This window comes from Carcharodon carcharias, chromosome 7, assembly GCF_017639515.1.
Source record: "Carcharodon carcharias isolate sCarCar2 chromosome 7, sCarCar2.pri, whole genome shotgun sequence".
In the NCBI taxonomy this organism is placed as follows: Eukaryota; Metazoa; Chordata; class Chondrichthyes; order Lamniformes; family Lamnidae; genus Carcharodon; species Carcharodon carcharias.
In genome coordinates this window covers 87,624,945-87,649,779 of record NC_054473.1, presented here as the reverse complement: position 1 = coordinate 87,649,779, position 24,835 = coordinate 87,624,945, and the positions used below count along the sequence as shown (strand labels likewise).

General features: G+C 42.2%; 1 protein-coding gene across 2 annotated transcripts in view; it reads right to left on the bottom strand.

The window, feature by feature from the left end:
- Nucleotides 1–24,835, bottom strand: part of ift122 (intraflagellar transport 122 homolog (Chlamydomonas)) — a 171,980-nt gene that overhangs the window by 31,511 nt on the left and 115,634 nt on the right. For both annotated transcript variants that reach the window (XM_041191120.1, XM_041191121.1), the window contains exons 23-25: nucleotides 11,377–11,477; nucleotides 5,826–5,991; nucleotides 3,516–3,627 (exon numbers count right to left, since the gene is read on the bottom strand). In XM_041191120.1, the coding sequence (XP_041047054.1) occupies nucleotides 3,516–3,627; nucleotides 5,826–5,991; nucleotides 11,377–11,477 (379 nt within the window). The remainder of the gene's footprint in view (nucleotides 1–3,515; nucleotides 3,628–5,825; nucleotides 5,992–11,376; nucleotides 11,478–24,835) is intronic.

Genomic DNA, 24,835 nt, shown 5'->3' with positions numbered 1-24,835 from the left:
ATGATCCGCCAGTCTTTGGGACGTACAGCTACATACCTAGTATCACACTGGCACTGAAATTCATATACCACATTACTCATTTCTGCGATAGGGAGAATGTCTTTTTGGCTTGACAGCAGCATCCTGTTAGTGGCGAATACCACTTGTGTTGCTACTGCATAGTAACAGCGTGAAACAGCGAGCTTCACCTGTTGCTTAAATTTTTGAGATACCTTACCCTTCCATGGTAATCTGAGGTAGACTGGGCAACTTTCAGGGCTGAAAGTGACGGCCTTAGGCCCGTTCATGAATTTGCGTGATATACAGCACGAAGTGATCTGATCAGGGTAACCATTATCCTGCAAGGTGCCTTTGATGTGCCCTATTTCAGCATCAAGCTTGGATGGGGAGCAAATCGCTCAGACCCTATTTACAAGGTTGCCGATAAGAGCAATCTTATAGTGTGTGGAACTGTAAGAATCCCAACACGTTTATTGACCAGTGAAGGTGGGCTTTAGGTAGACCGTGGTATAGAATCCCCTGGCAGATTTCTCAACTAGTACATCAAGGGAGTTCATTTGACTGCTCCATTTCGAAGGTGAATTTGAGCGCAGGATGGAGCTCATTAAGACATGTAAGCAAATTGTTACATGCAGCTGCAGAGTTAAATATAGCAAACATATCATCCACATGTCGGAAATGTGCAAGGGGCAGAAGGTTAAGTGTCTTTCCATTGAAAACTCGTTTCTCATGGAACCCAGCAAAGGGCCTAGAGGGGATCCCATAGCAATACCATCTACTCGGGCAAACATGGTATCATTAAAACTGAACTCAACTGCGCGAGTTGCCGAGTTCATAAGTTCAATGAATACTGATTCACATAATGGTGCCAGGTCTAGGTCACCATGATATAGTGCTGCAGCGTAAATATCAATGGCTTCCTTAAGTGGAATATTGGTGAATAAGCTAACAATGTCAAATGAGCACATGGACACAGCATTGCTATCAATATGCAAGTCCTGTATGGCCTTTGGAATTGTGAAGGAATCCTTCACCATGCGTGTGGAAAACTTGGTCAAAACTGGTTGCAACAATTCATCCAACCATTTGGCCAATTCATGTTGTGTAGAACCGGTCATAGATAAAATAGGGCTTAAAGGGACATCACTTTTGTGTGTCTTGGGCTGCCCATACATCTGCAGACAGAGCAAACCGTGAGGACAAACCCTGTCATATATACCAGGCGTTAACTCATCGCTCTTACACCAAGTCCAGCAAGCATTTTTTTAATCTTACTTTCGAGCAAGACTGTCCAGTCATGTTGAGCGCAGGTCCAATGGATATGAATTTGGACCTATCATTAAGAATGGTGTGCATTTTGTTGTTTTAGACATGCTTTTTAAGGATGACTATTTCCGTCCCTTCGTCAGGTTTACTGATGTGTACGTCAGGATTGGTCTTAAGGCCTCACAATGCTGTAAGACATTAGCGTTGCGTGTGAAAGTCAAAACAATATGTGTGCGTTAGATCAGCTAGGCGCCCTTTCAAGGATTCAGCGTCTTCAGTGGACGCTGGTTTGTGACAGGATGGTTGGGAGTGGAGAAGTTTGAACTCAGCAAATACCTCTTCCCGTTTCGTTTGGGATGAAGGCACACCAAAATTGAAACCGTGCGCAAGAGCAAACTCTTCGCTTTCAGAAAGTACATGGCCAGAGAAATTTGTTATATGGGTAATGGCATCATTAAATGCATTGGGAGGGAGTTGCATGATTTTGACACAGCGACAGTGAAGAAATGGCAATATAATTCTTCAGTAAGCTGCACTGGGGCATGCTGGGTGACACAGAAAAGAGTACAATTGAGCCGGGCTAGCTGGTGGAGGCAGAAGAAGAAAGATGTCATTCACTAGAGACTCAGGTCTCAGCTGAAGAAGTAGGGCTTGTGGGCTCTGTTTTGAAAAGAGTATCCAGCCTTGGAGCAGGCCTTAAGGACGACTTAAGATAAAATGCTGCCAATGAAATGCATTGAAAGATGGTTTTACAGCACTGTAGCCCGCCATACATTGCTATTCCAAGGGCATCTACATTGAAGCTCCAAAGAGGGTAATGTCTCTTTCTTCCACGGATGCAGAAACTACTGCCATAGAGGCAAGGGCTGTCCTTTCTTCTGGCTTCAAGGGTTTAGTGACCAGTTACAGACAATCCTGAAGTAGCGCATCACTAAACGCATTTGTACTTTCTTGCCTGCCCCAACTTCAACAACTTTGGAGCACTTTCAAACCACTGCCACAAGAAGCAACACTATTTCAGGGCTAGTATGGCATGTTTGATGCATTGCAACCTGTGCAAGGTGTTTGGCTAGAAACACTTGGGCCAGACACAATCTAAAGCCAATAGAACAGTCCTTAAATATTTCAGAATTTTTATACTTGAGCAGTCAGCATTGACAAAACTAGCCTGCCATACGTTAAAAAGTGCTGCGTGAATTTATACATTATAGGTTTACTCATTGCTTTTTTGGGAACAGAGAGGTTAACTTTCAGCTTCAATAGGATTGCAAAACAAGATTAGCTAGTAGAAGAAAACAGGTCAACAACAGATCGGCAGAAGTCTTCCAATGGAAGCTATCAGGAAACTGGACCACTGCTGCCGCTTCCATTTTGCCAGTTTTTTGTGCTTCCCTTTTGCCTGCCTATCCCCTACCCCTTTAGCTATTCTCATACACTATTTCTCATATGTGGCTATTATATCAATGATTTTTCTCATTATGTCTAATATTGTCTCATGCTGATATAATTTCTACTGTTCAGTCATCTGCTGTTCTCCATTTACAAGTCATTCTATTTGTTTTCTTCTGTGGGTTGATATTTCTCCCCCTCCCACCTGCCCCATTCCTTTGTAAATGCTGTTCATCTATAACATCATTCAGTTTTGCTGAAGTCTCTGTACCTGAAACATTGACTTCTCTGTTCTCTCCACAAATACTGTCTGACCTGTTGAGTTACTCCAGCATTTTCGATCTTTGCTTGTGTTTCAAATTTTGATAAGATGCTGAAAGGACTCAAAAGGAAAGTGTTTTAAAGATTCAAAAATAAAGCAGAGTTCCCAACGGTTGCAATGGCTATATGGCAGTGTGGGAGACTGATCAGTGTGGTTGAAACTTAAAGTGAAGGTGCAAGATCAGTCTGCAAACAAGCGGCAGAGGAGAGCTGAGCTGCTTCAGCACTCTTCACTGGTCAGTGGTCATACAAGCTTCTATTTTTGAGTTGTCAAATCTGAGGGGTTGCATCATCTTTCCTAAAGCTGCTGGTCAGCTTTTGCTACCATTTCATGTATCTATGTGCGCAAACTCCAATTACCCCCTCTTCCCCAAGGGAAACTTATGTTACTGAGAGGTTTTATTTCCAGCCTTAGGGTAGAATTGTATCGAATTTTAAAAGCTCCACAATGAAACAAAAGTATATAAGCTAACTACAACCTAACTTTAGAGCAGTAAATACAAGCAAACTATGCTACCGTCAGCATACAATAAACTCACCATAGGAGGAAGCAGAGAACACAAAGGGCTGCCGACAGTTGATGCACACGTTTCCCTGGTTGTTGAGTAGTGGGTTGTTAGTTGAACACCTATAGCACATAGGTACAAAGTCCTGTGTACAAATATAGCAGGCAGTTACACAAACACACATACACAGAGACACTTAAAGCAAGGAGAGTCAGGAAGATTGAAGCAAATTTTACAAAAACAACAGTAACAATGCTGGACAAAGGTTCTTAAGGATGACTTGGCTACTTGGCAATTAGAACTTATTTTGACTTGTTATTAGCATAACTTTGGGCAGGGGAACGCCCTTCAGCCCATCTAGCCCACATTTCGTCAGCATTCCCATTGTGCAATAATCCTTAAACCTATTTGTTGGCAAAGACCTGCCCAGTTCCTTTTTGAAACCCATTAATATTTCTTATTCCTTCATCTGTGACAGCTCCTTGAACTTTACTCAGAGAACATAGTCCTTTAAATATTAACAAAATAAAGATGAGAGATCCTCTGTGGTGAGGAAGAGTTAAAATTAGGCCTCAGAAACGTTAAAGACAAGAAAAGCACAAGAGAAATAAGCAAAGGAATGGAACAGCTGAGAAAAATGACACTGATGCCACTCCCAGCCTGTAAAGTTTCTCTTTTTGGCTAGGTAGGCAGATGAATTTTCAGGCCTATTAAAGCCATATCCACTCTGCTCATTAGACTTTTTCCAGTTCCTTTATAGTGTTCGAATTTAGTCATTCATCATTCCAGGTGAGTCTAATTTATAGGCTGACTTTACTGATTCTACATTTCCAGCTGCAATTTGTGCTCAAAGGAATTTCAGTTTGTAGTAAAGCCACTTTGTTGTAGCCCTATCGCTGGATCAGTCTTCTGTTCAGTATGGCTCCTGCTTGACAGTATGGAATCAGTAAATCTACCTGTATCAATGTAAAGATGTTACTCTTAAATTATAATTTGCTTGTTGAAATTACTTATTCTCTTTAAAAGAATGAAGAATGCATTTATATATTTGTGATATCTCTATATAGTAGAGCAGATGATGCTTACAGGACAATATTCCATAAAGCCAAAGAATGATTCAGCACAGAAAGAGGTCATTCAATCCATCATGCTTGTGTTGGTTATTTGAAAAGGCTATCCAATTAATTCCACTCCCCATAGTCAAGCAATTTTTTTACCCTTCAAGAATTTATTCAATTCCCTTTTGAAATTTATTACTGAATCTGTTTCACCACCCTAATTAGGCAATGCATTACAGAACATAACACTCGCTGCATAAAAAATGTTTCCACATGTGACCTCCAATTAAAATCTGTCTCCTGTGGTTACTGACCTTTCTGCCACTGAAACAGTTTCTCCTATTTATGCTATCAAAACCCTTCAAGACTTTGAACACCTCCATAAAATCTCCCTTTAACTTTCCTTGCTCTAAGGGGAATAAACCATTTCTCCGGTCTCTCATAGAAAATGAAGTCTTTCATCCCTGATACCATTCTTGTAAATCTTCTCTCCACCCTTGCTAAGGTCTTGACATCTTTCCCGATGTGTGGTGCCCAGAATTGGACTTAATATTCCAGCTGGGGCCTAACCAGCTCTTTTTAACTCCCTTGCTTTTGTACTCCATACATCCATTTATAAAGCTGAGAATTTTGTATTCCTTTTTAAGAGGCTTCTCAACTTGTTGTGCCACCTTCAAACACTTTTGTACATACATCCCCCCAGGTCCTGTTCCTGCACTTCTTTTAAAATTGTATTATTTTTGATGCCTCACCTCATTCTTCCTGCCAAAATGAATCACTTCACTGCTTTACATTCCATCTGTCCTCTTGAAGTCTGTCACTATCCTCGTCACTGCTAACTACATTTATGAGTTTCCTGCCAGCTGCAAGTATGCCCTACATACGCAAGTCCAGGTGATTGATATGTAACAAAAGTTGTGTTCCCAATGCTAATTTCCCTTAGCCAATTTCATATCCATGCAGCCACTGCCCCTTCAATCCGATAGGCTTCAATTTTGTTAATAAGTCCATTATGTCGTACTTTATTAAATTTTTTTGGAAAATCAATTGCATTATTTCTGCTCTATTCTTTATTCTATTGCTGTTCAAAAAGGATGAGTCCTGCTACATACCGTGGCTACAGGAAATCCCCCTATGAGTGACTCACAGCTCATAACACTGCACCCCAGTTTAACAACATTCCCCTTTTCTCTGAGACAAAAAAAATCTTAAATTACATTCAATACAAAGTACTATTTTTAATGCTCAGCTACACTTGCAGCCAGTAGCTGATGAAGCTCCTCACCTCACTATCATGGAATGGCTTGGATCGAATCGTCAAGCTACCTAGTTCGATGGACTCCTGAAACCTGGTAGGAATGCGCAGGCCCTGTAGTTTGTCGTAGGCATGCCGAGCCAGTTTGTACGCACCCAGCGCCTTACTTTGTTTGGCAAGAGCATATAAAGTATTACTGCTAATAGTTAAGGAATAAAAGGCACAGTCATTTCTCTTCAGAATTCCAATGGAACTGAAATTAATCACATTGCATAATATCAGTCATTGAAGAATTAACACATCTGTATTGCACACTGCAATACTGTCATTCTTTGCCTACTGTTTCAAAAGGATATTAAAGTTGGCTTTCATGACATCTTCATTACTAATACCATACAGTGTGATTTCAACCCACACAAGTAGATGTCCAATTAATAGCCTTATGCGTAATGGTACCACCTGGTAGAGCACAAAGCCGTATAAAAAGTCCCATGTTTGATTCAGCATGGACTAGGAATCATGCTGAATTGGCTGATTTCAACTGGGGTTCTCCAATTCGTCAGGAAGAAATAGGCCAGGATTTTCAGTTCAGTGTGCGGGTGCACGCCTGAGCGTGAAATAATGCACGATGACATCGGGCGAGCGTCCAGACGTCATCGCGCATTCACTCGCTATTTCGGTCGGCGAGCACGCACGCCGACAATTAAGGGGCCTATTAAGGTTCTTAAAAAGCTAATTAAGTAAAATTTTCCACTGCCCGTCCAACCTTACAGTTGGTGGACGGGCAAATAAGCCAGACAGCCTTTGCATTTTTTGTGAAACCCCATCCATGACGGGACGAGGTTTCCAACAATGAATAAAAAAATAAAAAAATTTTAAAACTCATTTTTAACGTGTCCCTCTTCATGTGACTGAGTTACATATGGGAACTTGTTTATATTATTTGTGAAATCTTTATTTTTCATTTTAAAAATCTTAAGCTGCCTGAGGCTGCCCGAATGTATGACATTGTCACATGAGGGGGACATGTTAATAATTTTTTTATTTTTCTATTTTTCAAGTTACAAAAACTGTCAGCGCTCTCCCTGAGACAGTACTTAGTCTCAGGGAGCTGCACAGGAAGCGCATGGCGCTTCCCGTCGGGCAGCCCGCTGGGCAGGCCTTAATTGGCCCGCCCACTCAAAATGGTGGCAGGGCCCATTTTGGCAGCGGCGATCAGCTGCCCGCCTGCCGCTGGGGCCCACCCGCTCATCAAGGGCAAAATTCTGCCCAGTGTGTTTATTCTTCCCAAAGATTACTGGTAAAATTGGTACTTTGATGGATTTTTATTATTAGAGAGATAAAGTCCAAAGACACAGTGAAACAATGCAAATTTGCATTCAAAGGGGAGAATTTGTATAAAGAAGAAAAGGCTGTGTGCAAGGGAAAGGAATTCTAAGATCTAACAAGTGTGAAAAGCCTCCAGCATCTAAGCCTCAAGCTGCTGTCTACAAGGAATTGAAGCTAAGAAAAACTCACTTTGAATTCAACTGCTCAGGGTATTGTGTGTTACTTTGCCTAGGTCTTTTAAAAACTAATGGGAGGGATTTTCTATACCCACCCACCACCAGGATCGTCCAGTCCCACCGCAAGTCAATGGACTTCTGGCTGGGGTGCCGCCTCGCCCGCGGCCGCTCGCGCCAGAAAATCCCGGCCTACATATCTCACTGTTGCCTTAATGGAGGTGTAATTGAGGTTTAGGTTAATTAGGGAATTTGGAAGTTATCATAGTAGTAACTTGTAGATGTATGTTTGTGCTTAAAATCATTTCTTCTATTAATAAAGGTTTAATTTAGTTTTATAAGAAACCTATAAGATTTGGGGGCTTCTTTTTAATGAATTCAAAGCCCACATCTTGAAATAAGTACACATTGCAAATAATTGTGACAACTACTTCAAATTTCCCTCTGGGCTTTGGGTGGCTTGGCATTTACCATCTACCTGCCATAACAAATTGGCCTCAGAGCCCAGCAAAGAGACAAAAACCTGCTAGGCATATTGCTCCTGATCACTATCTAGTAACCGATATTATAAAGTAGTACATGTGAGAATGCTGAGTGAAGGTAGAATTTGGCTCAGCTGTCAACCTCCTCAGTTGATATTCTGCTGACACTCATTATGTAATCTCACACAAGAGTGGGCTTGATGCCGCAAATGCCCATGGAAATGTAGCCCAGGAAAAATCAGATTTTGAAGGATTCAGAAGGAAGGGAAAAATCGACAAAATTAATCTCTAGGAGTAAGTTTGTGATATTGTCAAGATTAGAACAAACTCAACAAGTGAACAGGGTACTCAGTAAAGTGCATGCCTCTGCCACGCTGTGTTCACTCAACATTAATACAATTAAGCAGCTCTTCCTTGAGATTTTTCCCTGTCTACTTAATGCGCTGCAACTACAAAGCTGAGAAAATAAATCTTTTTAATAAGAGATTCCATCTCAGTGAGGAGGCTTCATGCCAATCCACATGCAACAACCTGCTCTGAAAATTCTGTTTTCATTTTGACAGCTATGACAAATTCCAATGCAGGAGATGAGACAATCCACAATATTCTAAAACAATCAATAGCATTCTAAATCAAACAACTCACAATATTCTAAAAGAAAAAGTCAATTCACCCCATCTCCCAATGTTAATGGATGGATCCTTTACAAAAATTCAAGGGTCCGGATCCATATCTTCACCAAAAGCTAATCAGTTCTTCTTCTTGCCATGCCCTATCCATGTACAAAGAGTCACTGAAATATGTCCATTAGTTTTTGAGATATATTGTTTACAGCAAACAGGGGTGAAAACTGGATAGAAGCAATGTCAAAGCAAATACAAGTTGACTGCAACCGGAATAAAAAGCCAGTATTAGTAATCTAGCAGGTGGTTTGTTGTAAAAACTTACCTAATTCATGAATATTCTTTAGGGAAGGAAATCTGCCATCCTTACCTGGTCTGGTCTACATGTGACTCCAGACCCACAGCAACATTGTTGACTCTTAATTGCCCTCTGAAATGGCCTAGCAAGCCAAATCAGTTGCATCAAAAAATTGACACCACCATCTTCTCAAGGGCAAATAGGAATAGATAATAAACGCTGGTCTTGCCAGCCATTCCCACATCCCATGAAAGAATAAAGAATAACCTTGTCCAGAACACATTGCATAACTGCGAGATATAGAAGTGGGTTCCGCAGTACATAAACAATGCAAGTCAATGCAACAATGCAAGACATGCTAAGGTACACTGAATGCATAAACTTTAATAGGGATTTGTCTACAGCAACCAGCTGCACCTGCATTGTTCACTCCTTTAATGGGTGGGATGATAATCTGCCTGCCTGCTATGATGATCAGCTCAGGAATTATGTTCCATATTGTTAGAGCCTCATTGCCATGTACAGGCTAAAGATCATTGGGATAAACTTAAAATTCAGGGATGGCTCACAAAAACTTGCCTCAGAAGTGCCAGTTTTGCAGGCTTAAAATGAAGTTTGAAGTTATTCCATTTTTATATTTGAATGTTTTATTCATTGGTCCCGTTCTGGTTCATTATATGCACTACAATGCTCAAACTGACATGGATTGAAGTAAGGCTGGTGGGCATGGAATTTCTGCTCTCCTCGTTTCAACACTGAGCTAGATGTTGAACCCAACTAATATTTTGTTTGTGATATAGTCCATCCTGGCATACAGCTCTCTATCTTTACTCTAGCCATCCCTGTACGCTGCACAATGACCCACCATCCACAGGTCATATTTGGGCTCAAACTCAGTTTTCCCTCCTCTGCTGAAGGCAGTGACGTGCTAGGGTACAGTTCCACTGGCACCAGCAGTTCTTTAGTAGCTTATCCTAGCTTTGAGGGCACTCAGATACCCTACTCCCAGCTCTCCACTAACGTTTTAGCATGATTGTGAACACCTGTGTCACTGCCCCCCCCATGACCAGCCTTCCTTTCTTCCCAAGTAAATATCTAGCCACTTTTAGTAGCTTTTACAACAAGAGTGAGGTGGGAAAGCCACTATGTGAGGGAATCGTAGCCTGTAAGCCCATATTTTACACCCTATGTGTCATGGTGCACTGTAGCACCAAATGCTAACTTTTTGTGCATGTACATTGCTGAACATTTTGAAAAATTTCAGAAGTCAAACACAAGCAGTACTTACAGTGAAAGTCTCAGCTCCAACAACCACTTAGCCTCAGGTCAACTCCTCCTTTTAATTAATTTGCATTATTAAAATTAATGCCCAAATTGGACATTTAGAATTGGTAGCAATTGTCACATGCGAGGAGGCTTGCATAAAATTCAATGTTGCTGTATAGCAAGTAGTAATCTCCCTTTAAAATTTAGATGCATGTGACCAATATTTTTCAGTGTGACGTCCCTTTAAATATTTTTGCATGGCTTTGCACACTTATCAGTTATCACGGAACAAAATTTGGGTAGTTGAAGCATTGCCACATAACCGTGCAGCTTAGCAGGAATACTATATAGTAGCACCCAGGTTACAAATAAATCAACAGTATCTGTCTTTCCATTATCTCTCCTATGATGATGCCAACTGTATCAAAACCATATTGAGTAGGTCACATTAAAACAACCAATACTTTCTGATCCTGGCAAACATCAGCTGAACTTTTTCCAATTCTGATGAGAGGTCATTGATCTGAAACATTGTGCTGGATTTTACAGTCCCGCTACTCGGAGTATTTTTCGCAAGGGGGTTGGCTAGCCCACCACCTTACCTGCCCACCCTTGAGCTGAGCCCCATAATACACTAGGTGAGCAGGTGTCATAATTGGCAGCCCACCCAACATATTTAAATGAATAATTAAAAATCAATTAGGCTTGTCAACAAGCCTATTAATTGAGATAATACACTGCCCACGCCATAATAAGGTTGGCATGGGCAGGCAGCTGGGAGTGGGCAGGCTGTTTATTGTGGCTTAGATGAGAAATGGCGGGAAGGTGACACTTCATTTGGAGGCATGCCCCATGTACATTGGGGCGTCCTCCCTAAGATGTCACCCCCAGTTCCTTCTTTTCGCCTGCCCTCCAAAATCAAGGTGCCGCACCCCACTCTCCCCACTCCCAGGTTCCCAGATTGCTCTTCACCCTAAAAGCCTGGGACTTACCTTTTTGTGGTAGCCATCACTCTCCTTCATGCTCCCTCCTGAAGTCCAAGCAGCGCCCACCACTGAGCTCTAGCGCTCAGGGACTGCTGGAGTTGCTGGCCAATTTGATTGACTGGCAACTCTCAAGGGCGGGATTTCCTCCCACTGAGGAGAGGAAGTCCGAATGTCAGCTAGTTTAGCCCACCTTCAGCATGTTATAGCTGCCAGGCAGGCTTCTTGCCAGTGTGTCGGCTGCTGGCTGACTTTCCTTCTGGGAGGACGAGCAGTCTGCCCCCTCCCCCCACCCCCCAACACCGGTAAAATCCAGCCCATTAATGCTGTTTCTCCCTCCACAGATGCTGCCTCACCTGCTGTGTATTTCCAGCATTTTCTGTTTTTATTTCTGGCATATGAAATAGCTCAGGTGACAAAAGGATACACCTTGGAGATGCCCAAAGGAGTTTCTTTTGTAAGATTGTGAAGTAAAAATCTGGAAATGTTGAAGAGCGCTTCAGGTAAGTGGGAACTAAAAGGTTCATCCTGCAAAAAAGATAGAATGAGATAAATTTTGGGTTTATATTCTGGATTCACTATATTTGCTGTCGCTCTTTGCAAACAATGGGTCACAGAGGTGAAGGAAAAAAATCAGAATTAATGTAAATTGCAGCAGAGTAACATGAGATTTAAAGCATTACATCAGAATGTACATTTAATATGTTTCTAATTCAGTCCAGTTAATCCTAAACAAAAATGATTTTTAAGCAAAGATAATGCTCCCACTTCTTTCCTCCCGGAAGTAGACTAATAATATGGTGCAGAACACAAAAGGTCATAAAGCATATTGGAAGTGACTAGAGTGACTAGACCTCCCACAGCTACCTCAGCTGCACTTCCTCACACCCTGCTTCCTGTAAGGACTCCATTCCATTTTCCCATCTCTGCTGCATCTGTTTTGTTGATGTAACCTTCCATGCCAATGCTTCTGCATATTTTCCTTTTTCTTCAACCAAGGATCCTCCAAGCCCTTGACCAGCTCCGCCCCATTCCAAAGGGATCGTTCCCTCCACGATCTTCTGATCCACTCCTCAATCACTCCCATCACACCCTCTCCTTCACATGCCATTGTTCCAATGGACATGCAACACCTGACCTTTTATCTCCTCCCTCCTCACCATCCAAGGACCCAAACAATCATTCCAGGTGAAAAAGCAATTTATATGTACTTTTTTCAATGTATAATGTATTCACTGCTCTCAATGCAGTTTGCTCTACACTTGGGAGACCACATTCAGATTACCAGGCAGCTCACCACCACCTTCTCAAGGGCAATTAGGAATGGGCAATAAATGCTGGCCCAGCCAGTGACCGCTTTGCAGAAAATCTCTGTTCAGTCTGTAATCATGACCCCGAGCTTCCAGTTGCCTGTCATTTTAATTCCCCACCTTGCTCTCACGCTGACATCCCTGTCCTCAGCTTGCTGTACTGTTCCAATGAAGCCTAACGTAAACTCAATAAAAAGCACCTCATCTTTCAATTAAGCACTTAAGCACTTTACAACCTTCCGGACTCAGCATTGAGTCCAACAATTTCAGACTGTAATCTCTGCTCCCATTTTGTTTCCTTTTCTCTTTGCAGCTTTCAGTTTTAGTCTTATTTTCCCCTTGCTTTTGCCTTCCTAACTTGGACTTTGGTCTTTGGTCATCCCTTTGAATACTTTCTTCTATGGTCTGGTGCCATTCTTCTGATTTTGCCTGTTTTTCTACATTAAAAGTGTTATATACATGCAACTTGTTCCTATTGTTGTACATTACCACATTAGAGTATACCAACAAAAACAAAAATAGAAAAACTCAGCAGGTCTGACAGCATCTGCAGAGAGGAACACAGTTGACATTTCGAGTCCAAATGACTCATCAGGACTAAGGAAATAGAGAAATGAGGTGAAACATAAACTGGTAGAAGGGGGTGGGACAGGTAGAGCTGGATAGGTGGGGGCAAAGAAGAGATTGCCAAAGATGTCATAGACAAAAAGACAAAGGGGTGTTGACAGTGGTGATATTATCTAAGGAATGTGCTAATGGGGACACTAAGGGTAGCAAGCAGGACAAGCAAGTGGCAGATGGCCTTAGTGGGGGTGGGGTGGGGAGGGAAGGGATCAAAATGGGCTAAAAGGCAGATTTTAAAATAGGTGGGAGAAGAAAAAATATACTTTTTTAAAAAATTATTGGAGAAAGGGGGATCGGAAAGGGGGTGGGGATGGAGGAGAGAGTTCATGATCTGAAGTTGTTGAACTCAATATTAAGTCCGGAAGGCTGTAAAGTGCCTAGTCGGATGATGAGGCGCTGTTCCTCCAGTTTGCGTTGAGCTTCACTGGAACATTGCAGCAGGCCAAGGACGGACATGTGGGCATGAGAGCAGGGTGGTGTGTTGAAACGGCAAGCAACAGGGAGGTCTGGGTCATGCTAGCAGACAGACCGAAGGTGTTCCGCAAAACGGTCACCCAGTCTGCATTTGGTCTCTCCAATGTAAAGGAGACCGCAGATGCTGTCAGACTGCTGAGTTTTTCCAGCTATTTTTGTTTTTGTTTCAGAATTCCAGCATCTGCAGCATTTTGCTTTATTTTAGAGTACACCAATGCTTGCACAGCCACAAAATGATTGCCAAGCTCATCTAGCTGCTTGAGAATTTTACAGTCCTAATGAACAGACAAGCATTTCTGCAGATGAGAGTCCAGGATGGTATGTTGCCTCCCTGTGACAAAATAAAGGATGTCACTGAGCAGCTGTAGAGTATTGAGTGGAAAAGGTGAACAACCAGTGGTCATGGTTCATCTCGCTACCAGTGAGATAGGTATAAAGAAGCACTAGGGTCCAGCAGGTAGATTTTAGGGAGTTAGGAAAGAAACTGGCAAGCAGCATCTCAAGGGTAGTAATCTCTGGATTACTTCTGGTGCCACATACTAGTGAGTATAGAAATAGGAGGATAGAGCAAATAAGTGCATGACTGGGGAGATGGTGCAGGAGGGCAGTCTTTAGATTCCTGGGACATCGGAAGCAGTTCTCGTGAAAAAAAAATTGGATTTCTGCACAGCGGCTGGGTTGTACTTGAACAGAGCAAGAATGAATACTCATGGGGGCAGTTTGCTACTGCTATTGGAGAGGTTTTAAGCAAACTCGGCAGAGGGATGAGAATCAGGATATAACCTTAGAGGAAAAGCAAGGTGCAAAAAAAAAAATAGGAGTGATAGACAGCACTAGAGTAATAAATAATTAAGTCTTAAGTGAGGTAAGAGTAAGATGGAATGCTTAGGGCTGTAGCTTCCAAGCTCCAGGGCAGTGTTTCTGGGGGGGTATCCCAAAGATGCACTGGGGAACCACCTCTGGAAATTCCCAGATAAGGTTTGCACGGCAATTGCCTGGGAAACTTCCGATGGGCAATTGCCTTGCACTGGGAACCATCCAAAAGTATGATATAAATCCTAAACTTTGGATGGTTCCTACTGTCTTACAGTAATAGCTACCCAGAAGAAGTTAGAAGAGTTAAAAGCACTTCTAGCTTCTGAGTAACTATTATACAGATCCACACTGACCCCCACCACCCCAAAACATCAGGAAACTCCCTCCATCTGCCTGACACCTCCTTCCACAGGACTCCCCCATCACCCAGACTACCCCACCCCCCTCTCCACAGGACTCTCCCACACCCCTAACTACCTCCCCTCCACCATGGGAATCCCCCACATCACCCCCTCACTATCCCCCTCACGAGTTCCCCAGCTCCCCGACCTCCATGAGACTACTCCCGCCAACACCCAAATCCCCAGGTGACACAGATCACACCCCCCACCCCCGCCCCCACCTGACCCCACAAGACTTCCTCCAACCCCTGCCCCAGACCCAACCTGATCTGACCCCCAGCCCCCCCGCAACTGCCCAACCCTCCCCCCCCACCGGTCTGGCCCCCCTCCCACGACTGTCCATGCTCCCCCTCACCTCCCAATTGTAATTACTTACCTGACAAACCTATCTTCTCACTGGCTGGACCTTTAAACCTACTTGGGTTATGGCAGCTAAAAAAGGGGCTTAGCCTCCTTCCCTCCAATTCTGCAGCGCTCTACAGAAGGCTCCAGTAACGCACCACCCTGCACAGTTCTCACCCTGCCTGAGTTGGAAGGTCGGGAGAGAAAGGATCAAAAGAATTTTAAAGTAAAAACATAGGAGCAGAGTGGCAATCCGACTCTTATTGTCACTCCACAGAAGTTCAGTCCCATAAAGTCTAAATTAGGTTTACAGTGCGTGCATGTGAATGTGGTAAATAAGGTTAGTGAGCTGCAGGCACAAAGAACTAGGTGGGAATGTGATTTTGTTGCAGTGATGAAGGCCTGGCTCAAGGGCAGGACTCGGTACTAAATATTTCTGGGATGCAAGCTGTTCAGGAAGGATAGGGAAGGAAAGGAAAGAGATGGGGTGGTTAGATTGAGCCATGATAATGTTACAGTGCTGCAGAGAGCAGATGTCCTGGTGGGACCAAGGACAGAATCTATTTGGTTAGAGCCAAGAAACAATAGATAGCATTATACTAGTGGCTGTAGTCTATAGGCCATCAACTATTTGGAAATATATAAAGGAACAAACTTGCGAGGAAATTACAAAGAGGTACAAAAACAAAGAGTAGTTGTAATGTGGGGCATTAATTATCCTAATGTACACTGGGATAGCAATTATATAAAGGGCAGCTTCTGGTGTATTTAGGAGAATTTTCTAGATCAGCATGTTTCTAGTCCAACGAGGAAGGAAGCTTTGTTGCAGTTGGTTCTGGGGAATGATGCGGGTCAAGTGGATCAGGTGTCAGCAGCAGAAAATTTAAGGGCTAGTGATCATTGTTTCATAAGATATAGCTTAGCTCTGGAAAAAGGACAAGAACATAGGAGTTGGCTATGTGGCCACTCAATAGGATCATGATTGGCCTGATCTTGGCCTCAATTCCACTTTCCTTAGTGAGATTAGTGAGGAAGGATCGCGGCTCAAAAGATCAGGAAATAGAATGTGAGGGTAAACAAGCCAGGAATATAAAAAGACTGTAAGAGCTTCTACAAGTATATAAACAAGAGAAGAGTAGCTAACCTTAGAAGCAGAAACAGGAGAAAGTATCACGGGGAATGACAAAACAGCAGAGGCATTGAACAAAAAATTTGTGGCTGTCTTCAAAGTTGAAGACACAAATTACTTATTAGAAATAAAGGGTAAGCAAGGGGCTAAAAAAGAAATCAAAGTAATTAATATAAGCAGAGAAAAAGTGCTGGAGAAACTTAAGGGACCAAAAGCTAACAAATCCCTGGGACCTGATGGCCTACATCCTAGGGTTCTATAAGAGAATGGCAGAGATAGTTGGATGCATTGATTATGATTTTCCAAAATTCTCTAGATTCAAGAATGGTCCCAGGGATTGAAAGTTAACAAGTGTAATTCTGCTGTTCAAGAAAGGAGAGAGAGAAAGAGAGAGAGAGAGAAAAGACAGGAAATACAGGCCAGTTAGCCTGACATCAGTTGTTGGAAAAATGCTGGAATCTACAGTATTACTTAGGAAGTTTTAACTATGCACATAGAAAAACATAGCACAATTAGACAAAGTCAATATGGTTTTACAAAAGAGAAATCGTGTTTGACAAAGTTCTTAGAGCTTTTCAGGGTGCAACAAGTAGGGTAGATAAAGTGGAACCAGTAGCTATAGTAAGCTTGGATTTCCAAAAGGTGCCACTTAAAAGATTAATACGTAAGATAAAGCTTACAGAGTTGGTGTTAATATATTAGCATGGATGGAGGAATGGTTACTGGACAGGAAGCAGAAGTAGGGATAAATTGGACAAGTTTGCAGGCTGTAGTTAATGAAGTGCCGCAAGGATCAGTGCTGAGGGTTCAGCTATTTACAATTTATATTATTGACTTAGAGGGAGGCCAAGAATAATGTATCCAAATTTGCTAACAAGGACTCAGCCCTCAGTTCTCGGGGATAGAGAATTCCATATTCACTACCCACTGAAATAAGAAATTCCTTCTGATGAGGGGGTATCTTAAATAGGCAGCCCCTCATTCAGAAGCCATGCCGTCTAACAGCATTTACCCTGTCAAGTCTCCTCAGAATCCACCTTCCCTACTTTTATACTCATTCCCATTGTAATAAACGGCAGCATTCCATTTACTGACCTAGTTGTTTGCTGCACCTGAACGCTAACATTTTACATTTCAAGTACAAGGACCTTCAGAACCCTCTCCACCGCAATGTTCTGTGGTCTCTCTCTATTTATATATCTTGCTCTTGTATTCCTCCTACCAAAGAGGATAAATGTTACAGTTCATTTGCTAAATTTTTGCCATTCATTGAACCTATCAATATCCCTTAGCAGACTCTTTGGCCTAGATGTTCGTCTTGGGGTCGGGTTCGCAGAAGCAGGAGATTTCCCAGCTTGGCGAACCCAACTTTTAAAAACATCCGCCCACAGGTTGGATATTTGGTCAGGGGGTGAGGGAGCTGCAACAGGAGTCAGGGTGGGCAATCCGGAAATGAATGCGCACACAGGTGCGGAAGCGGGCTGGGTGCAAGGCCATGCCCCCCACCCAATCCTCATGGCCTCCATACCCCCATGTCAACCCATGTTCTCCCACCCACCCCCCATAGCCCCGTACCCCAATGTCAACTTAGTGCCAACTCATACCAACCCATGCCCCTCCCACACATCACCTTTTGCCCTTACCCCCTCCATGCCAACTCACCTAGTATCCTAGTATTGTTGGGCAGTTCCTTGATAGTTTTGACACTTCCTGGATAGCTCTGAAAGCCTTGACACTTCCTGGATAGGTCTGACAGCTTTGACAGCTGGACAGCTCCTTAACATTTCCTTGACAGCTGGATAGTTCCTTGACAGCTGGACAGCTCTTTGACTGATTGACAATTCCAACAATTTTGTGCACAAAAAGTGCTAATCATGTTCACTTTTAACAATCCTAAAGGGTGCCTTACCTCTTCCAAAGGGCTACCCTGGTTATCCAAACACTTCCACCAAGTTCAGACCTCCTCTTACTTGTTCTAATCTGCACACTCAGAATTCCACACTCCTGTTCTTCCAAAATCCCACTTCAGTGGAGGTAGTTGGTGATTTAAACGGCCAGCTGCCTCCACGAATCGCGCATGCGTGAACCTTGGCCCAACTCGGGCCTTGCTCCCATGAGGATAGGAAATGCTGGGTTCAAAGGTGGGACTCAAAATTTTCTGCCATTTCGGGGATTTTCGCCATGACGGAGAGCCTCTCCGCCATGGCTGAAATCCGTGCCTTTATGTCCTCCTCACAACTTGCTTTTCCACCTGTCTTTGTACCATCAGCAAATTTGGCTACAATATAGTCAACACTTTCATTCAAGTCATTGATATAGATTATAAATAGTTGATGCCCTAGCACTAAGCCCTGTGGCGCCCCGGCACTAATCCCTGTGGCACCCCACTAGTTACAGTATGCCAACCTGAAAATGATCCATTTATCCTATCTCCTTCTGTTTTCTGTTAGTCAATCCTCTGTCCATGCTAATTTATTCTCCCTGACACCATGAACTCTTATCTTCTGCAGTCATCTTTTATGTGAGACCTTATCGAATATCATTTGAAAATTAAAATACACATCTACTATTTCACCTTTATCTTCCCTGCTTTATCAAAGAATCTTCAAACTTGTCAAACACGATTTCCATTTCATAAAACCCTGTTGACTCTGCTTGATTGTATTACTTTTTAAATGTCCTGCAACTGCCTCTTTAATAATAGATTCTAGCATTTTTCCCATAACAGATGTAAGGCAAACTGCCCTATAGTTTGCTGCTCTCTATCTCCCTCCTTTCTTGAATAGGGGCAATATATCTGCATTTTCCAATCCTCTGGAACATTTCCAGAATCTAGGGAATTTTGGAAGATTAAAACCCATACACCCACTATCTCTACAGCCATTTCCTTTATGACTCTAGGATGCAGGCCATCAGGTCTAAAGGACTTGTTAGCCTCTAGTTACATTAGTTTGCCTAGTACATTTTCTCCAATGATAATGACCGATTTAAGTTCTTCCCTCCCTTTTGCCTCCTAATTTTCTGTTATTGGGATGCTTTCAGTGTCTTCTCCCATGAAAATAAATACAAAATACTTGTTCAAAGTCTCTGCCATTTCCTTGTTTCCCATTATTAATTCCTTAGTATCATTTTCTAACAGATCATTGTTTACTTTATCTACTCTCTTCCTTTTTGTATATTTGTAGAGCTCTTATTTTCTGTATTTTTATTTCTTGCTATTTTACTCTCAAGAGCAATCCAGAGTAAAAATAATTAATTGGATGAGGGCCAGTTTCAACGGGGTGAGAAAGGACCTGGCCCAGATAAACTGAAATCAAAGATCGTCAGACAAAGCTGTAAGGAAACAATGGGCTGTCTTTAAAGAGGATATAATTCTGGAACAGTCAAGGTACAATTCCACAAGGAGGAAAGATAGGACAAAGAAAGCCAGAGCTCCCTTGATTAAAGAAAGAGTGAGAATAAGATGAAGATAAAAAGGGTGTGCATGATAGATGATGTTGACAATACAAGTGAAAACCAGGCTGAATATAGAAAGTTCAGACAGGAAGCGGAAAAAAGAAATAAAAGAAGCAAAGAGGGAATATAAGAGACTGACAGCTAACATAAACGGGAATCAACAAGTGTCTGTAGACTTGTAAATAGTAAATGAGTAGTAAGAGGAGGGGTTGATTAGGAACCAAGAAGGGAATTTATGCATGGAGGCTGAGGACATGGCTGGAGTACTAAATGAGTACTCTGCCTCTGTCTTTACCAAGGAAAATTTTACTGCAGAACTCATCATAAAAGAGGAGTAGTTGAGACACTGAATGGGCTAAAAATTAATAAACAAGAAGTATTAGAGAGACTGGCCAGAATAAAAGTTGATAAGTCACCAGGACCGGATCAGATACATCCAAGGATACTGAGGGAAGTAAGGGTGGAAATTGCTTAGGCAATGGCCTTAATCTGCCAATCCTCCTCAGATGCAGGGGTGGTGTCAGAGGACTGGAGAATTGCAAACATTACACCCTTGATCAAAAAAGGTATAGCGATAAACCCAACAATTATAGGCAACTCAGTTTAACCTTGATGGTGGGAAAGCTTTTACAAATGATAATTTGGGACAAACTTAAGACAGTTAGGCAGTTGTGGATAACTGACAGAAAGCGAACAGATTTGTTAAGGACAAATTGTGTTTAACTAGCTTTATTGAGTTTTTTGATGACATGACATAGAAGGTTGATGAGGGTATTGTGGTTGATCTGGTGTACATGGATTTCCAAAAGGGATTTGATAAAATGCCACATGACAAACTTGTCAGCAAAGTTGAAGCCCTTGAAATAAAAGGATCAGTAGCAGCAGAGATACAAAGTGGCTGAGTAACAGGAAACAGAGAATAACAGTGAATGATTGGTTTTCCAATTGGAGTAAGGTATATAGTTGGGTTCCCTAGGTATTAGGACCACCACTTTTCCTGATATATATCAATGACCTAGATTTGGGTGCACAGGATAGAATTTGAAAATTTATGACACAAAACTTGGAAGCATTTTGATCTGTGAGGAGCATGGTGATAGACTTCAAGATGACAGAGACAGGGTGGTGGAATGGGCAGACATGGCAGATGAAATTTAATGCAAAGTAGTGTGAAATGACCAGGTATATGTGCACAAATCTTTGAAGGTGGCAGAGCAGATTGAGAAAGTGCTTAATTAGGTATTTGGATTCTGGGCTTCATAAATAAAGTCAGAGTACAAAAGCAAGGAAGTTATTCTGGATTTGGGTTTTTGTAATGGGATGGGATTAATTAATAATCTCACAGTAAAGGATTCTCTAGGGAAGAGTGATCATAGCACGATAGAATTTCAAGTTCAGTTTGAGAGCGAGAAACTTAAGTCCCACATTAGTGTTCTGGATTTAAACAAAGGTAACTACATAGGTATGAGGGCAGATTTAGCCCTAGTGAACTGGGCAGGAAGACTACAAAGTAGGACAGTTGATGAACAGTGGCAGATATTTAAGGAGATATTCAATTCCTCCCAAGTAAAATATATTCCAAAAAGGAAGAAAGATGGTAAGAGGGGGAAAAAGCATCCATGGTTAAGCAAGGAAGTTAAAGATCACATAAAGGCAAAAACTAAGACACACCAAATTGCAAAGGTCAGTGGCAGGTTGGAAGATTGGGAAACTTTTAAAGATCAACAAAGTGTTACTAAAAATAATAAAAAGAGCAAAGGTAAATTATGAAAGAAAACTAGCGCAAAATGTAAAAACTGATAGCAAAAGCTTCTACAAGTATATAAAAGGAAAGAGAGTAGCTAAAGTGAACATTGGTCACTTGGAGGACGAGACTGGGGAGTTAATAGTGGGGAATGCAGAAATGGCAGATTTGCTTAACCAATATTTTACCTCAGTTTTTACGGTGGAGGACACTAGTACCACCCCATTAGTAACAGGTAGTGCAGAGGGTATAGAGAAGGAGGAACAATCACCATCACTAGAGAAAAGGTACTGAGCAAACTATTGGTATTAAAGGATGACAAGTCCCCAGGACCTGATGGCCTACATCCCAGGGTCTTAAAGGAAGTGGCAGCGGAGATAGTGGATGCATTGGCTATAATATTCCAAAATTCCCTGGATTCTAGAAAAGTTCCATTGGATTGGAAAAATGCTAATATAACGCCCTTATTCAAAAAGGTGGGGAGACAGAAAGTAGGAAACTATAGACCAAAAACAAAAATACCTGGAAAAATTCAGCAGGTCTGACAGCATCTGCGAAGAGGAACACAGTTAACGTTTCAAGTCTGAATGACTCTTCATCAGAACTAAGGAAAAATAGAAAAGAGGTGAAATATAAGCTGGTTTAAGGGGGGGTGCTGGGACAGGTAGGGCTGGATAAAGGGCCAGTGATAGGTGGAGATTGCCAAAAGATGTCATAGACAAAAGGACAAAGAGGTGTTGACAGTGGTGATATTAGCTAAGAAATGTGCTAATGGGGACATTAAGGGTGGAAAGCAGGACGAGCAAGGAACAGATAGCACTAGTGGGGGTGGGGTGGGGGGGAATCGAAATAGGCTAAAAGGTAGAGATAAAACAATGGATTATTTAAAAATAATGGAAATAGGTGGGAAAAGAAAAATATACATAAATTATTGGAAAAAGGGGGATCGGAAAGGGGGTGGGGAAGGAGGAGATAGTTCATGATCTAAAGTTGTTGAACTCAATATTAAATCCAGAAGGCTGTAAAGTGCCTAGTCGGAAGATGAGGTGCTGTTCCTCCAGTTTGCATTCAGCTTCACTGGAACATTGCAGCAGGCCAAGGACGGACATGTGGGCATGAGAGCAGGGTGGTGTGTTGAAATGGCAAGCAACAGGGAGGTCTGGATCATGCTTGCAGACAGACCGAAGGTGTTCTGCAAAGCGATCACCCAATCTGCGTTTGGTTTCTCCAATGTAGAGGAAACCACATTGGGAGCAGCGAATGCAGTAGACTAAATTGAGGGAAGTGCAAGTGAAATGCTGCTTCATTTGAAAGGAGTGTTTGGGCTCTTGGACGGTGAGGAGGGGGCAAGTAAAGGGGCAGGTGTTGCACCTTCTGCGGTTGCATGGGAAGGTGCCGTGGGAGGGGTTTGAGGAGCGGACCAGGGTGTCTCTATAGACCAGTTAGTTTAACGTCTGTTGTTGGGAAATTGTTGGAATCCATTATTAAGCAAGTAGTAATGGGGCATTTGGAAAGTCAAAATACAATCCATCAGAGTCAGCATGGTTTTATGAAGAGTAAATCGTGTTTGACTAATTTGCTAGAGTTCTTTGAAGATGTGACAAGCAAAGTGGATAATGGGGATCCTGTAGATGTAGTATATCTGGACTTCCAGAAGGTCTTTGATAAGGTGCCGCATAAAAGATTAATACACTAGATAAGATCACATGGAGTTAGGGATAATATATTAGCTTGGATAGAGGATTGGCTAACCAACAGAAAGCAGAGAGTCGGGACAAATGGGTCTTATTCTGGATGGCAAACTGTAACTAGTGGGGTGTCACAGGGTTCGGTCCTTGGGCCCCAACTATTTACAATCTATATTAATGACGTAGATTCAGGGATAGAAGGTACTATAGCTAAATTTGCAGATGACACCAAAATAGGTGGGAAAGTGAGTTGCAATGAAGAAATAAGAAATTTACAAATGGATATGGTGAATGGACCAAAATTTGGCAGATGAAGTTTAATATGAATAAGTGCGAGGTTATCCATTTTGGTCGGAAGAATAAAAAGGTGACTTATTATTTAAATGGAGAGAAATTTCAGAATGCTTCAGTGCAGAGGGATCTGGGTGTCCTCGAGCATGATTCGCTTAAAGCTAGTATGCAAGTACAGCAGGTAATAAGGTAGGCAAATGGAATCTTGGCATTTATTGCTAAAGGAATAGAGTATAAAAATAGGGAAGTGTTGTTGTAATGGTACAAGGCATTGGTGAGACCGCACCTGGAGTACTGTACATAGATTTGGTCCCCTTACTTGAGGAAGGATGTAGTTGCACTGGAGGAGGTTCAGAGGAGGTTCACTAGATTGATTCCAGAGATGTGGGGCTTGTCTTATGAGGAGAGATTGAGTTTAGGCCTATACTCGCTGGAGTTTAGAAGGATGAGAGGAGATCTAATTGAGGTTTATAAGGTGCTAAAGGGAATAAATAAAGTGGATGTGGAGCAGATGTTTCCCCTTCTGGGGCATTCTAGAACGAGAGGCCATAGCTTTAGGCTAAGGGATGGTAGATTTAAATCGGAGATGAGGAGGAATTACTTTTCTCAAAGGGTCGTGAATCTGTGGAATTCACTACCTCAGAGTGCAGTGGATGCCGGAACGCTGAATAAATTTAAGGAGGAGATAGACAGGTTTTTAATTAGTAATGGGTTGAAAAGTTCTGGGGAGAGGGCGGGAAATTGGAGTTGAGGCCGAAATGAGATCAGTCATGATCGTATGGAATGTCGGGGCAGGCTCAAGGGGCTGAATTGCCTACTCCTGCTCCTAGTTCTTATGTTCTTCTTACGTTCTTATGGTGAACCTTTATGAAACAATGGTTCAGCCTGAACCAGAGTGCTGTGTCCAATTCTGGGCAATACACTTTAGGAAAGACGTGAAGGCATTAGGGACAATGCAGAAAAGATTTACAGGAATGATTCTAGGGATGAGGGTCTTCAGTTATGTGGGGCTATTTTCCTTAGGTAAGAGAAGGTTGACAGGAGATTTGATAGGGGTGTTCAAAATCATGAGGGGCCTGGAGAGACTTGATAAGAAGAAACTTTTATTGGCAGAAGGGTTGAGAAGCAAAGGGGTCTAATTTAAGATCAATGGGGAAAGAACCAAAGGCAAGTAAGAACCAAATAAGAAAAATGAGTAAATAAAAACAGAAAGTGCTGAAAAAAATCAGCAGGTCTGGCAGCATCTGTAGAGAGAGAAACAGAGTTAACATTTCGAGTCCGTACGATTCCTCTTCAGAGCTAAAGGGAGCTAAGGGATGGGCTCTTTAGCTCTGAAGAAGAGTAATTTTCCAGCATTTTCTGTTCTTATTTCAGATTTATAGCATCCGCAGTACTTTGCTTTTATAACAAAAATGACTGGTTAGGATCTGGAATGCACTGCTGAGAGTGTGGTGGAGGCAAATTCAATTGTGGTTTTCAAAAGGAAATTGGATAATTATGTGAATAGAAAAAAAATGTAGAGCTACAGAAAAAGGCCAGGGAGTGGGTCTAGTTGAGTTCCTCTTAGAGTGCTGGCATGGACAAGATGAACTGAACTGCCTCCTTGTATGC